The following is a 15,168-nucleotide window of genomic DNA, read 5'->3' on the forward strand; positions in this document are numbered from 1 at the left end:
CAAAAGTTAAAAATTCCAGTATCACTCTCCCAGAGGGCAAGCATCATGCCACCTTTCTGTGCATGTATTCTTAGCCTTGACCACCAGAACCGTGACTGTGGCAGAGAAAAAGGGAGAATCAGCTCTCTTGGTCCCATGACTAGATGGGAAAGAATGTCTTTTTTTTTTTTTTCTTTCAGTAGCATTCTGCCTCAATCACAATCTATCTTGTGCAATGTACAGAAAACAGTGAACTCGAGAATGAATAGTGAGTGCTCATGTAAAAACGATGATACAACAGATAAAGGACCCTAGGTACCACTGAAATACAAACGATAAATAGATATGATGCTAACACATACAGGTGCTATAGATAAGACTGTACATACTTCCTAACTCCAGTATTCAGTATGGTTACTGACATTTTTTACACACACTCTATTATGTATCTTTAAAAATACAAATGGAGAAATGAGGAATTCCATGTGGAACAACTTTTCTGCCCTGTTTAAAACAGTGGTGGAGTTGAAATTTAGGCCCTTAACCACTTACGTTAGCTGAACAGCAAAATTAGTCTGTTATTCTCTGTGTATGCCAGCCAGTAGTTATGCAAAATATACTTTGCATATGCATCTGGATGATGGACAGTTCTGGAGCTGGAGCATCCATGCGAGAGGCTTGTGCAGTTTATCTCCAGTTGTTCAGGGTTTACTCTTCCCCAAGATGCTCCCTCCTTCTAACTGCTTTTCCACCTTATTTCACAAACTTTTGTTTCAGTTACACTCATTTTATTTAACCAGAATCACTGTTAGGTGGGTTTTCTGAATGAAACTTCCAAAATTTACGCATTAAAGCAACATCAGTAATATAATGCTCAATATTGTCAAAATTTAACCAAACACTTTGAGGAATTGTTAACTAACTCAGTCGGTAAGGAGCAGGCTGACCAATGAGCTACTAGTATTACCGTTAATAAGGATGAGAGCTGCTTGGCAATTGTTTGGGGAAAATAAACCATTAAGAGTGTCAGTAATACTACTGCACTACTGCTGTTGACAGGTATTGTCAAAGATGATTGGACACCTTTACAAAAATACTTACTGCAGGGTGAAAAGTCTTCTGACATCATAAACCATCCTGTCAGCAGTGTCTTACCTCAAAACACAAGCCAACAATACTGTGTATATAAATGTCTCCTTAACTGGCATTTCCAGTCAGGAAAAATGCTCCTCATGAACTCTTCTCTAAGAACGGCTAAAATGTGTTACTGAGATGGGTGAAATGTACTTTCTAACAGGAAACAATTAATTCACTTTGGAGTGCTATTACCTTTAAAAGCTGTCTGCCACACACAGTTCTGCTTTCCAGCTCATTTTTGCACCTAGTGAACACAGTGACTGTGCCCTGCTGCTGCTGATGTGTTTTGGTGTTGCTTTAGGGATTCCGCTTTCTATGGTCAAGACATTTCCAGTACTGTTGTAGGAAGTGTGACAACATCCACTGGGCAGCAGTGGGGAAAAAGTAAGCCATGTAACCTTTTCCAGTACAGTAAAGGTCATTCTGAAAAACTGTGCATCCTATGTCTAGACTCATATGCAGATGTTTAGGCAAACTTCATCATGTTTCAGGGAGTGGAAATACCTCCTAGTCAAAGCCCGCTTGTTCTCATCTCCTCATTGTCCCCACATTTTATATTACTGAATTGTTTCTAATACAAAATATTTGAGATGGGATGGAATGATAAAGCATTGATGAAAAGTGACCTCCTTATGGGAAAAGCTGTTTTGATTTGGTCTGCTTTATTTCTGAACTCGGGTATGAGTCCTTGCATTTACTAAACCTTCTCTGACTTTTAAGTCTTTCTATTTACATATGATCTTGAGAGACAACTTCAGAAGGGGAAAAATCCCAACCACTTTTCATCAGAATATTATTTACAATTTTCATATTTTGTAAGAAAATGTTGGACCAATTTACCTTTAGCTCTGACACACTCTCAGATTGTCTAACATGCTTTTACTAGAAGCAAGGACGGTGAATGTTGGCTGCCAGTTCAAGCTCTGGGTGCTTCGAAAGTTGTAAGGTCGAAGATAAGAACATGAGCCGGCAGTGTGCCCAGGTGGGCAAGAAGGCCAACGGCATCCTGGCCTGTGTCAGCCATGGTGTGGCCAGCAGGAGCAGGGAGGTGATCGTGCCCCTGTGCTCAGCACTGGTGAGGCCGCACCTCGAATGCTGGGTGCAGTTTTGGGCCCCTCGCTGCAACAAGGACACTGAGGTGCTGGAGTGTGTCCAGAGAAGGGCAGCGAAGCTGGTGAAGGGCCTGGAGTACGGGTCTGGTGAGGAGCGGCTGAGGGAACTGGGGTGTTCAGTCTGGAAAAGAGGAGGCTGAGGGGAGACCTCATCGCTCTCTGCAGCTGCCTGAGAGGGGGTTGGAGTGAGGTAGGGGTCGGTCTCTGCTCTCATGTAACAAGCGATAGGATGAGAGGAAATGGCCTCAAGTTGTGCCAGGGGAGGTTTAGGTTGGACATGAGGAAAAATTTCTTTACTGAAAGAGCGGTCCAACATTGGAACAGGCTGCCCAGGGAGGTGGTGGCATCACCATCCCTGGAGGTGTTCAAAAAATATGTAGATGTGGCACTTCGGGGCATGGTTTAGTGGCCACAGTGGTGTTAGGTCAAGGGTTGGACTTGATGATCTCAGAGGTCTCTTCTGACCTAATGATTCTATGATTCTATGTAAATACAAATATTTTGGTATTTTTAATTGACAAGGCCCCAACTCAGTATTAGTGTGAGCCAGCACACAAGTGTGATTTCACTAAAACGTCATTCAACCAATCGAAGTATGACATCTAATTTTTGTCAGCTTCCAGATCATTAGTTTCTTCCGCCGAATTGAATCACCATTTTATATTTCCCTGAATCTGAAAGGGAGATTTGGGTTCTCTAGTTCTCTTCCTAGCAAATGACCCCATGTAATTTATCTTCATATGCTCACCTTAGGCAGCAGATAGTTAAAGCTCAGCAATAAGACCCATTGCTGTTTGAATTAAATTAGCTGCTTCATATGTACCAAAACACTAATAAGCCCTCATGATGCTCTCCGGAGCTAACTGGCCATGATATGCATCTCACTTAAGCCAAATCAGGAGGGTAAACACAGCCCTGCAAACACAGTAGTTAAAGTACAATGCCTTAACCAGCTGCTGCTTGCAAAGTCTACACTAACACCATGGTGATCACAGCAACAATCGGAGTCAAAGGTGACAATAAAAAGGGGGGGTCATCCGGGCAGTCCAGCAGCAAAGGGTAAGAAGGGTAAATGGGACCAAGCCATAACTCTGGGCACGATACAAGCCAGGAGGGCTAACGACACGATGTTTTTCTTGGAATCTTTTTTATGGATTTATGTCGGGCATATTGCTTTCTCGCTTAACATACTTCTTTGGAAAGTACACGTCTACAACACACTTCAGTTAACATTTCTGTACCACCAGTGTAACTCTGGACCTTTTTCAGCTAGAAAACAAGAAACCCAGAGCCCCCTTCTTTTTGCAGCACGTAACACCTGGCCCCTTCCTTTCTGCCCAGAATGCTGCCCACCGACAATAGCGACTGGTAGGCTCTGCTCTGCTGCCCAGCCCGAGTGTCGGGGAGAGGGCAGCTCACCAAAATGGATTATTCAGCAAGACTAATGCCTCAGTGAGCGGACTACGAGTGACACGCTCTATTGCTTCAATAACAATAATGCTGTACTCCACCAAATGTATGTAACACTGCTACTATTACAAGTGGATAAATGTAATTATGAATAATGCTGGCTCCTTGGGAAGGACCCGGTGCTGGCTTGTTTCAGCAAAGCCGTCTGATGTTACTTTATGTGACTGTGATTGAGCTAAACGTCTTTTCTGGGAATGTGCCTGGCTTAGACTAAGTTACTTTTGGGCTACCATTTACAAATTCTCATACTGGAAAAAAAATAAGGCAAAGCTGAGGCAGCAAGTGGGTTTCAAACCACCAGGCTTTCCAACAGCCCTTTCAGACCAGAATACAATAAACGGCCTGGGACCATAGTCTGTTTAGAATTTGCTTTACCTTCTGCTGGCAGCACAGTCTGTAATCCCCACCTTACACATGGCGTACAGTAATGCTCAGTCCTTGAAACTTTCTCCCTTCATTGATTTCCCTCTGTTTTTTCCCTTTGCCACAATTCCTTAAAACAAACAGAACTGCTTACTTGGGTAATTCTATCCAGTTCCTCACAAACTAAAGAAACACCCCAGTTTAATTTGGAAATTAATTGAGAATGATGGTGAGAGCGGTACTGGTTTAATGTGAGAGGAGAAATAGGGATGAGATCTGTCTGAAAACCATTTTCATGATTAAATTCTTATTGTTTTGAGGAAATGACAGCTGTCTTCTCTGCTTCGAGCTGGGAAGCTGTTTCTGTGCTCCAGCCTTAGATGCTGGAAGAACTCAGACAAGTACACAATGTCCTGTGAGAATTTGTTCCTGGGGGGGGCTCAGGGATCCACTGGTGATTCACAATACGTCACTGATACATGGAAGGTATTTTACAGTGCATGAATGAGTATGAAGTATTTCTATTCCGTGGAAAATACTTCTTAATTGGCAGAAAAATCACGTGTTATAAAAGTAACTGATAAAGCAAGCATAAAAATAACCTTGGGCTTTAACGATTTTTAAGTTATTCGAGTGCCTAACCTCCCCTTTTGTGAGGCAAGAAGATCCAGAAGCATTACTGAGGTAATGTTCTGAGAAATGGGAACACTGTTTGCTTCAGGACTACTGCACCAGTCCTGGCAGCAGATGGTTTGTATACTCTGAGAACATGCTGGGGTAGCTGGTGAGGACACTGGTAGCTAAAGGCAGCCCATCAAAACCTAAACCATCCTCTTGGCTTCCCATTTCACACCCAAGGGCGACAACTGGGCTATGTACAATGGCACCCCCACGGCTGGGTACAAACGGCAGAGCTGACGGTCTCTGCAGAAGGAAAGGAACAAGTGAGCACATTTGAAAATGGCTTTGCTTCGTGCAGAGCAGACTGGCTCACTCTGTAGTGCAAATTAGACCAGAAAAAAATACATGTATCATTGTGCAACCTACTAGAATAAAAAAGGTCATGGGACAAAATACAAGGGTAGAGAATAAACAGATTATAGACTGAACAGGATTCTGGCAGAATAAGGGATGAGAGCCAGAGAGAATTCCAAAGGACAAACACTCTTCTGAGAGTAAATGAGATTCAACCTGTCTCCTGGTGAGAGGTGTCAAAGCCAAGATACTGCCAGTGCAGAGGGTCTGCTTGAGAAAAATATCACACAGAGGAAATGTAAGACACAAACATATGTCCAACCAGTAAATTACATGACAGCCTAATGCAACAACAAACAAGAATAGGTCACTTTAAGAGAATGATTAATACATGAGATTACTGTGCATGCAGACTTATCTGAAAGCAAACCTTGTAGGTGGGCGTGAACTCTTGCTAAAGTCAGCTCCTATCTTTGCTATACAACAGCTACAAGAATAATTATAATAATTAATGGAGACCAGTGATAAAGGCAACAATTGCCCACCTGTATATCGACTGACCACAATGTCGTTACTTCTTTTTTCACACCTACCGCCTTTTGCAATGATTGCTGACTACCACAAGCTCTTTTCCAGCCTCACACTGGGCTTGCTGTTTGCTCACGGCCAGGCTGTTCAGCCCGTGACTGACAGAGCTTATAGAGTTTAAAATTCTGAATTGTATTTAGTCTCCAATGGCTAAGGTTGCTATGGGCTACAGTAGATTACAAAGGGTGAGATGAAAACATGAATATTCACAATATAAAGTAAAAGGCCTCAAAATATAGGTGTATAGGAACGGGTGAATGATGTCTGAAAGATACTCCGTTAGCAGGGGTCTTTATATGCTGTGTAAGACAGCAGAGTTGTAAGGCAGCCTGTGATTTCTTAGTGAGCCGTGATTCCCCTTCCAGCCTGCCTTCGCTTTTGGCAAATTTCAAGAGGATGGAGGAAGGATTTGCCGTGGCTGAAGGCAGCGTGTTTGTTTCCTCTCCTATTGTCAGCCCGAGGGAAGACAAATGAGGAGAGGGGTGAGCTTTGGAGAGGCTAACCTCTTGACTGGGGAGAGGAACAACCCACCCTGCCTGCTGTCCCCACTGCCTGGGAGGGATGGCTGCGTGTTCCGCAGACATCTCTCCCTTGGCAGGTTTCTGGCCGTCCGGATGGTGAAGTGCAAGACTGTGCCGGGGAACCCCGGCGGGCAGAGGCTGCTGACAGGGGTGAAACGGCTTCAGCACGTGCTGGCTGAGGGCTAGCAGGGCGAGGCTTTTTTCCTGGAAGCTCACTCACTGCATCAGTAGCGTGCTCCCCTGTGCCGCACGGGTCACACAGGATGGTGAGCTGACACAACTGAAGAACACGCTTGAAGAACTAAAAGGATCTCAGAACTGAAGAGGATTGTAGGACAATGCACAGATACTAAGTGCCCTGAGGAGGCACATTAGGAGAGGAGACACCTGACAGCCTTGCAAGTTAAGCAGATGCTGTATGTGCTATGCCCAGGCAAAGCTTTGTTCTGAATGTTTCTGAGGGGTGACTGCCCGACCACCACTCCCTCTGTGCTGCGGCAAGATGGTCAGGCAGGGTATGATGAAGAATTCATGTGAGATCAAGCAGACATGTGGTCTCAAACTAAATTACAGTTTTGCACTGGAGAAGAACAATAGTTTCGTTCTGAGTTCCATCAGTATGCCTCCAGAAATGCTATTTTTAGGTGTGGCTGGTAGGGGAGTTCCGAAGTGGCTTTGGAATCCTTCCCACATACAAAGTTGACTGGAAAGAGTCCTGAAGCTAACATTCACTAACACAGAGTCTGTCAAGACCTTGCTGAAACCACTTGCATATACATGAACATGAATTTACTGCGTTGCCTTAACACCATTCCACTTACAGCTGCAAATTCAATTTGTAACTATAATACACTATAACCACGCATTCTCATAGAACTATTATTACATATATAATTATGACCTACACCTACCAAAATTAATGTATGATTAAAAATATTAACATATTTATGTACAATCCAACAAATGCCATTTGCATACTGCTTAGTAGTTCGAAAACTTAAAAGTGAACCGCTGTTTCGAAAGAGCAGGAAGAAAGCCAAATTGCAGATTAAGAAAAGAAAAACAAAGAACTTCAATTTAATTTATACCCAACTAAGGCCAAAGTGGTAATTCTGAAAATACTCATTCACCTTCCCATCTTATCAACCATGCCAAGGCTCTGGTCCTCACTCCTAGAATTATTTTTCGTATTTTGCCCAGTTGCAGAAGCAACCCTGGGAGGAGCACAGCTCATCTCTGCTCCTCCACTCACAAGTAGATGGCTGGCCATGGGGTAACAGCATCCTGTACTTTTGTACTTTGTCTTTTTGGCCTCGTGCCTGCTGTATTCAAAATGAATAATCCCAAGCAGATATGCTATGTGGGTAGGAAAACACTCACGCAACAGCCTGACAGGGTGCTTTTCTTCTGAAATCTTGCTGTGAACCAAAACCCCATTTTACTTCTTGTTTTGAAACCTCTCATGTCAAGTTTCAACTCACAATAAATTCTAATGGTCATTACAGAGTTATGAAGACTTGAAAAATAGCGGTTTTAGATATAGAATTGACTGTCCTGGCTTTTAGTGATTTAAGCCAGGACTACAAGGTTCTATCAATTTAGCTACACTGTGGGCTTATGCAGCCTTTCACAAGGGGTACTCAACACACCTTCCCACAGAGGGTTTAAACACTGGTCGGTCCTCCCTCGAAGGATCAAAAAGCATGGAAGATTTGCATTAACTTGTTATGGAGGGCATCAGCTTAGTCTCAGTTCTCCTTTAAGCACCAAATGGTGAAAGGACAGCTGTGCAGCAATCTTCATACTTTCTCCATGGCTGCCTTGACTTGGCAAATAGAGCAGTGCAGGAGAGAGGCCTCTGGTCTTTCATTTTCTTTACAGAACTATCTGTACTACTGCTTAGAGCCAAGAAGTCAGTGGTTTAAAAAAAAATTAAAGTATTCTTGACTCCCCTTGCAGGGAAGCAAGGTAAAACATGGGCAATAACAGTGCGGTGTGTTCCTACCTTTCCATGTTTATACGGATATATAATTCCATATCTATATCACGGTGTGATGCTGCTCTAGGAGTGGCATGAAAGCAAACCCACGAAAACCGCTCAGGGTGAAATTGTGGCACCACTGAAGTTAACCACAAAAATACCACTGACTCAAAGAAGTAAAGCTTTCAACCCCAGGCCAGCTGTGGTAGCATATCAGTAAGATTTCATTATAAAGTCCAGAGAATAAACAGTTTATGCTGAGAAAAAATGAATTTATAAGTAACTTAGTCTGCTGCAATTCAAAGGGATGTGACCTTTTCCATGTATCTCAAGAGTATACTGAATCTCAAGCATGCTTTTTGAGAGGAAAAAGTAAGACAGGAATGCAACTGCTATTGATTTGTAGAACTCTGTGTGCAAATCAGGCAATTAATTATATGCACAAACGATGAAGCAAATGAAAGAAAGAGAAAACTGTCCTAATTGGTCTTTCATTTTTTGAGAGATGTGAAATGTAGTACTAGATGTATTCAATACCATTTTAACTGAGATTATGTCTTCAATTGTTGGCCAGCATCCCGTGATGCAAGACTGTAACACCATGGATCAAGAACAGAAGTGGAGAGTAATTCACAGACTGAATCGATGGACTATAATTAAAATATCACGTACAAAACAAATTCTGAAATACTACTTCAAGGCTACCATTACAATTGCTTACAACTTCCTTCTAAATTCAAATGCTCACTACTTAAACCAGTAAGCCTGACACAAAAAGTGACTAGAGCTTTCTCTGTCTCTACCTCCCGTGAAAAAGGCTTTGTTTAATGCACTGGCAGAACAAACGGATGCATCGTACACTTTCCAGCTAAGAATACCAAGAAGCTGAAAGAAGTAGTTTCTAAACATACAGGACTGATCATATCCTCCTTTTGTTAAAAGTACAAAATCTAGTATGACTGGATACATGACAAATATAGATTAAGTTCACATTTACAAACAATATCTAAAAGCAGCTAAGTCATGACAAGCTACAGATTTTTTTTCTTCCCAGAAGAAAAGAAAAATAGGGGAAAATGGAGGAAAAAACTACTAGGAAGTGAAACCAAGACATTTAGGCTACACATTTAATTTCTTTCTTGCATGAGTGAAAACGTTCTAAGTTAACAAGAAAATGTCCTGCATTAAACCCACTGTTTTTTGCCTATTCAAAACACTTGGTTTTGCAGTTAATAGCACATTGCGGTCATTATTTCAATACAAAGAAAAATAAATATTATTATTTGCTCCAGGAAAATCAATGTGCTCAGTTTCACAAACAAAAGCAGGACACTGCCCTGCAGTAACTCGAACAACTGTGAATCCAGTTCTGCAGAACCTCACTTAGGCAAGGCTTCTGACAGAGCTTGGTGCCTATGCCAGAGCTACAGAACGGAAAGCAGGGTTCCCTTGCCATACGACCCAGGACACGAGGAGGGATGGGTGAAAAAAAGCACCCTAACGTAAAGCCAATTTGCTCTTTGTATATGCATGAGTTTAGCTTGTTGGTTTAACATCTTGTATTTTTAGCAATATTCTCATATTCAATTCAAATTAATATTGAATTAAGTTCAAAGACATTTCATGTGACACGAACTTGGCATTAGCATCCCTTCCATGCCACAAAGGAAGTGCCACCTTTCAGCATATAAAAATTTGTTACTGTTTATTACTATTACTATTACTTAGCTGCAAGAAGGAAACAGCAAGTAGCAGGCAAAGCTGCACCTTCATCCCCTGCGCTGCTCCCTTTCTGTAGGTGAGAACCGCAGCCGCAGGGCCGGTTCTCTGCAGGCCTTTGGAGGCCGAGGAAGGGTTTGCCATGTTACGCTGCGCCCCGCTTCCCGCTCCCCAGACTGCTTGCAAAGCCCCAAAGTTGGGAACCGAGTGGGAACAGAGCTGAATGCATGGAGCTGGAAACAACCCTCCACGGCCGTTTCCCAAGATCTGGACAGGGTCCCTGGTCAGAAGCATCTGCTTCCACCTTGGTGGTGCAGATCCTTTTTTGCAGGCGTCTGAGTGAGTTCAAAGCTGTGGTCAGTGGACAACTGCTGACTTCAGCGTCCCTTAGCGCTGCGATGCAGCAGCAACCAGGGCGGCACCAGCACGTGGCACAGCAGTTTGGGGCAGAAAGTGCAGAATACCACCAGATTCAATTGAAGTAAGAGTGCGTTTGAGGAGGCAGAATCTGATTACCAGGACTTTGGCCAGAACAGCTGTCTAGATGTCTACGCTCTTGCAGAAATGTTATGGGATCTTTGGTGGCAAGAAGTGGTGAGGATCTTGGTTTTTCATCTTATTTGAAAGACAACAGAAGCAAGAGTGATGTGACTGCTGGCTGCTGCCCCAGGCAGGATTCAGCAGCAGCTCTGGAGACAGGGTGCCGCCTCCGCAGAGCCACACTGAAATGCCCATGGGAGGCGTCCTGCCGAGAGCAAGTGTAGGACCCCCCCTTGTGAGGGGGCTGCATGCAGGACCTGAGTCCGCCATACCCTGTAATGCAGATCAACGGCACCGAGGGCTCAGCTGCATGGACTTTAACTTTGCAAGCCAAAATTGTACTTAATGAAATATCTCATCTCTAGTATTGGTGGTATGTACAAAACAAAACAAGGATATGAGCTAGATTTGGCTTTATTTTTACAAGGAAACAAAAACAAGCAATAAAATTGAGAAAGAAGGAGCTGGCAGTGGTAAGTTCCCATCAGAAGCTGGTGACTGCCCTCCTTGATGACAGCACTGCCCTCCTTGATGACAGAACTGCTCCTGTAGTTTCCTAGCCAAGTCTGCAAGCACGTGGGCAGGGGAGGGCAGATTATACTTAGCTCATATTACAGGGTATTTCTTTCATTTCACTCATTACATCAATTAGATGAAGTCAAAACCTGTGTTTCATCCACTGGGATTTCTGGGATGGAACATTTTCACCTGGTCTTGCTTTTTTTTACCAGGGGTCCATCTCCGGTGTAGCACTTTATTTAGTATTTCTGTTCTAGACAATAACAGACTCGTACAGTGGATACAGTAGCTTAAAATGTTAATGATATTGAAATACTTCATTTGGATGTTAATGCTCTGTGTCAGAGTATTCAGATACTGAGGCAGCAGAGAGTACAAATGCAGTTGACTAATACTTAAACTTATCTCCTCTTGCTCCTTTTCAGATGGTTCTCCCCATCCATCCCCCCAAAGCTCGCTGCTGGTTTTATATGAATGTCAGCAGTTCTCGGCCACAACTCTCACAAGCCCTCCTATTTACTCCCAGTTTAACTTCTAATTCTTTTGACAAATGTCTTCTATTTTGCCCCAAGGCTTCTTTATCTCTTTACACAGTCTTACATTACACCACTTTCAAGCTGCTTGCTGGCTGTACCTCAAGGAGAAGTGTTGTCACCTCTGCCTGGCAGGGGTCCCTAGCTATCCAGCATCTGACACCTGACAGCAGCAGTCTGTCACTCTCTCTGGGGATCAGTGCTAGGAAGGGACACAGAAAATCTTTTTCCCAGGTACCCGTTTTCCCCTGGGAAGGGCAAGACCAACTCACTGTCATGTCCCACGGGCATGTGGTCCTGTGACCACCTTGCTCTTCCTGCGGTTTTCACCACTCTACCCCAGTACTCCAGATCATCCTTGCCCGGTCCTCCTCCCTCCTCTGCAGCCCTGTCTCATTGTCCTACTCTCTCATCAGCTAACTTGCTAGAGCTTTCCTCTTCTGTCTGCTTCTGCCCGTCTTCATCTCCTTGTCTGGAGACCCTGTGTTGGCCCGAGGCTTCACCCGTCTCAGTCCTAGCTATGCCCTTCCCTGCATGGCTACCAGGTGGCTCCTGTAGTTTCAGTTCTGGCTTTTGTTCCACCTGTACTTCGCTCACGGAGGTCTCCCACCGCTACTTGCTCCAGCGGGGTGCAAAGGAGAGGAAGGCTGATTCATTACTTGCCCACAACCTCACAGGCCATGGCCCTGGGTAGCTGTGAGGCTGTACCCAGTCTAGCTGTCACTTGCAAGAAACTTAACCACTAAAACAGTAAGAGGAATCCCTACTGAGATTTGGACATATCTGTGAAAAGAAATTTTTCAAGGGTTTAGGCCTTGGCCAGATGTTCACATGGCTTCACAGACAGATCAAAAGCACAACTTAGATACCACGACTACTCACACCAAATTTCTGATCTTCGCTTGAAAGCAGATGACACCAAACTGTATTGACAAAAAGGTTCGAAGAACCTGCAGCCATTCAGGCAACAATGCTGTTATTGACAAAACTTGGTCTGGCTTAAAGCACTGATGTTGGTGAAATCAAGTAGAAGAGTATTTCTGCTAAAATCTAATTCCCCTCACCTCCTTTTACCCTGACCAGGTACACAACTAATGAAATACACTTGGAGATGTACACACTGCTGGTCTTCTGTTATCATACTCAATCAATAAGAACAATTTAGAGGAGCGGTAACCTCTCCATGCATACTTCCATTGTCCCAAGGGATCAATATAATCAGTATCGCAGCTGGCTGGTGAGAAATAATGAGATGATGATAACAAAAAGGCAAGCTTTCCAAATTTTTTCTTAGTGTATGCCAAAACATCATACTTTTCTATCTGTCCATAAAGGACAAAATAGTAATATTTAAGAATATTGTATCTATTAAAAAGAAGTATGTAAGAAGTATGTTTTTAGCTATGATTTCTTGACCTTTATTGTAACTTTCTTGTGAATGCAGTATTTCTTTCCCTTAAAAGCAACTGTGAGATTTGACTTCTTCATTCTCAGAAAGGGGCCATACATGTTTAAAACTGTACTAAATTTCCACAGATTTCTCCTGAGCAGGACTGCCACTTGCAAAAACCTTGGTTTTGTACAATAGCAATACTTGTGTGTCCATGGCTAAAATTCACCTAAGGGATGCAGCTGACTAAAATCATGCATGTGTATCAAAAAGGCCAAATTATTCTAATAGTCTTAGCAGTTGTATAATGTATTTACTGAAAGTGGAAAAGCAGAATCTAAGCTCCTGTCCTCTTTCCTGATACTCCTCTTGGACCCCGCCTTGAGCAATGGCATTAGGCTCTGCACCCCAACTCTGCGTCTGCTCCCAGCGAGTGCCACTGCTAGCCAGACTTCAACAGCTTGAGGAAAGACTGCCTTTACGGCTGCAATACAGTATTTTAACAGGTTATCAGGGTCCAGTGCTCACAAGTAGCCACACATCTCTCAGCAGGCAGTCACGGCAGGACTACTTTAACAGCAGCTGCAAAAGACTGGATCAGCTGAACCCAAACGAGGAGCTCCAGAGCACTACCGGCATGCGGGCTGCACTGTCACTGTTCACGTACCAATGGAGGGACGAGGGAAGGCTCAACGTTTATGAAAGCAACCAAGATCATCGTAGTTTCTACAGTAGGTATGGGAACACTCACGATTTTTCTACAGTGCTAGTAACAATTATGTTTTAGCTAGCTAGTGAAATAAATAAATATATGAATCTTACCTGGGAGGAAATGAGATGTCCAGTTCATACAATCTGTCTTTAAAGACTGCCAGCTCTCTGTCAAATTCTAAAAGCTAAAAAAGATAGAAATAAATATATTCAATCTCTAATACTGAACTGAAGCAATCTAAAAATACCGTATTATATAAAAGGAAATAAGCAAAGACTTCGGTTACGCAGCTTGAGGTAAATCCCTCATATAACAGTTTTAAAAACACAGTGCAAAACACTCAATGCTATTTTGATGCATAAACAGTTCATTGAGAAAAGTCTTCAGAATGTTCCTTTTCATCTCAGTGAAACACGTAGCACTGGCTCTTTACAGCAGTAACCTATATGTATACTTACTATTTCAAGATGGCTGATTTTTTCCAAACTTTATTAGCAATCTTTTCAAAGATAAACCAGAATAGCATTTAAAAAGTACAGCAAACTGACATGCTAATCAGCCCACAAAAATGTCAGCAAAAAGTATCATATTACTTTATATTATCTTTAGCTCAGATAAGCAGGTACAATAAACACAAGGATGTGCACATCACTCTTCCTGAGCAAAGACAAGCTGTGTTTTCATACACCTCTTTTGGGTGGTGCACGTCAGATAGCAGAAAGAGGGATACGTGACAATAGGTAAAATGTGTTCTCCGGCAGCAGCCAAGATACTGTACTAGAAACAGATATTTAACGCAGATGTTCATAAGTCTAGATTTAACGTCCTCTATAAATATCAGTCCTTGCCAAATTTGTTTTCCCCCAGACCTCTACAGAGAAAATAAATATCTGCAGTCTTTTGTTCATAAACACAAGCCCGCTCATAACAAGTCAATGATAATCGTCCACATTAAACCAATAATTGTTCTGATGGACATAAACGACCTTATTTCAGAACCATGGCTGCTGTTCAGCCTGACGTCCGAGTGAATTAGCGAGTTAAAAGACAAAAAGCTCATAATCTGCACTGTTACTGGCCGTCACTCCAAGTGCCACTTTCCGTTTTGACAAGCCTGTCATCCCAACAGCGTCCCATAGGATGGTGGCGTGTTTGCCCGCTGTTCATTAATCATGTCCCATCTCACAGCTGTGCTGATACCATTGTACGAACGGCAGAGGTTCCCAAAGAAATTAGATTGTGTCCCTCTCTCCCCCCTGCCACCTCATAAATCATTCCTGAAATGTGCAATTAGCAGCTACTTGTACACATTAATTATCTGTGTGAAAAGCAGCTACCTGAACCACCTGCACTGCTGATTAGCTCCCTTGCTCAGGCCCACCCGGCGTTCTTCAGCTCCTGGTTGCCATGTCTCTCTGTGTACGGACTTTTGCACGAAGATGCCCAATAATGGGCAGCTTTCCCTATTCTAGTGCATCTGACACCAAACTCTGTGATGGTACGCTGGAAAAGATTCTGCAATACAAGTAACTGCAGATCAATTGTACCGGTTTTAACATCAAAAGCCCCGGTACCCAAGATGTTTGGATAAACGTTTATAAACATCTGTGTGGAAACTTACGGTATGTA

General features: G+C 43.1%; 1 protein-coding gene across 1 annotated transcript in view; it reads right to left on the reverse strand.

Moving 5' to 3' along the window:
* Nucleotides 1-15,168, reverse strand: part of INPP5A (inositol polyphosphate-5-phosphatase A) — a 247,016-nt gene that overhangs the window by 10,049 nt on the left and 221,799 nt on the right. Inside the window, 1 exon segment of the mRNA XM_086466868.1 lies at nucleotides 13,650-13,723. Coding sequence (XP_086322994.1) covers nucleotides 13,650-13,723 — 74 coding nt within the window.

The sequence above is a fragment of the Leptosomus discolor genome, chromosome 6 (genome assembly GCF_034619465.1).
Source record: "Leptosomus discolor isolate bLepDis1 chromosome 6, bLepDis1.hap2, whole genome shotgun sequence".
NCBI lineage: Eukaryota > Metazoa > Chordata > Aves > Leptosomiformes > Leptosomidae > Leptosomus > Leptosomus discolor.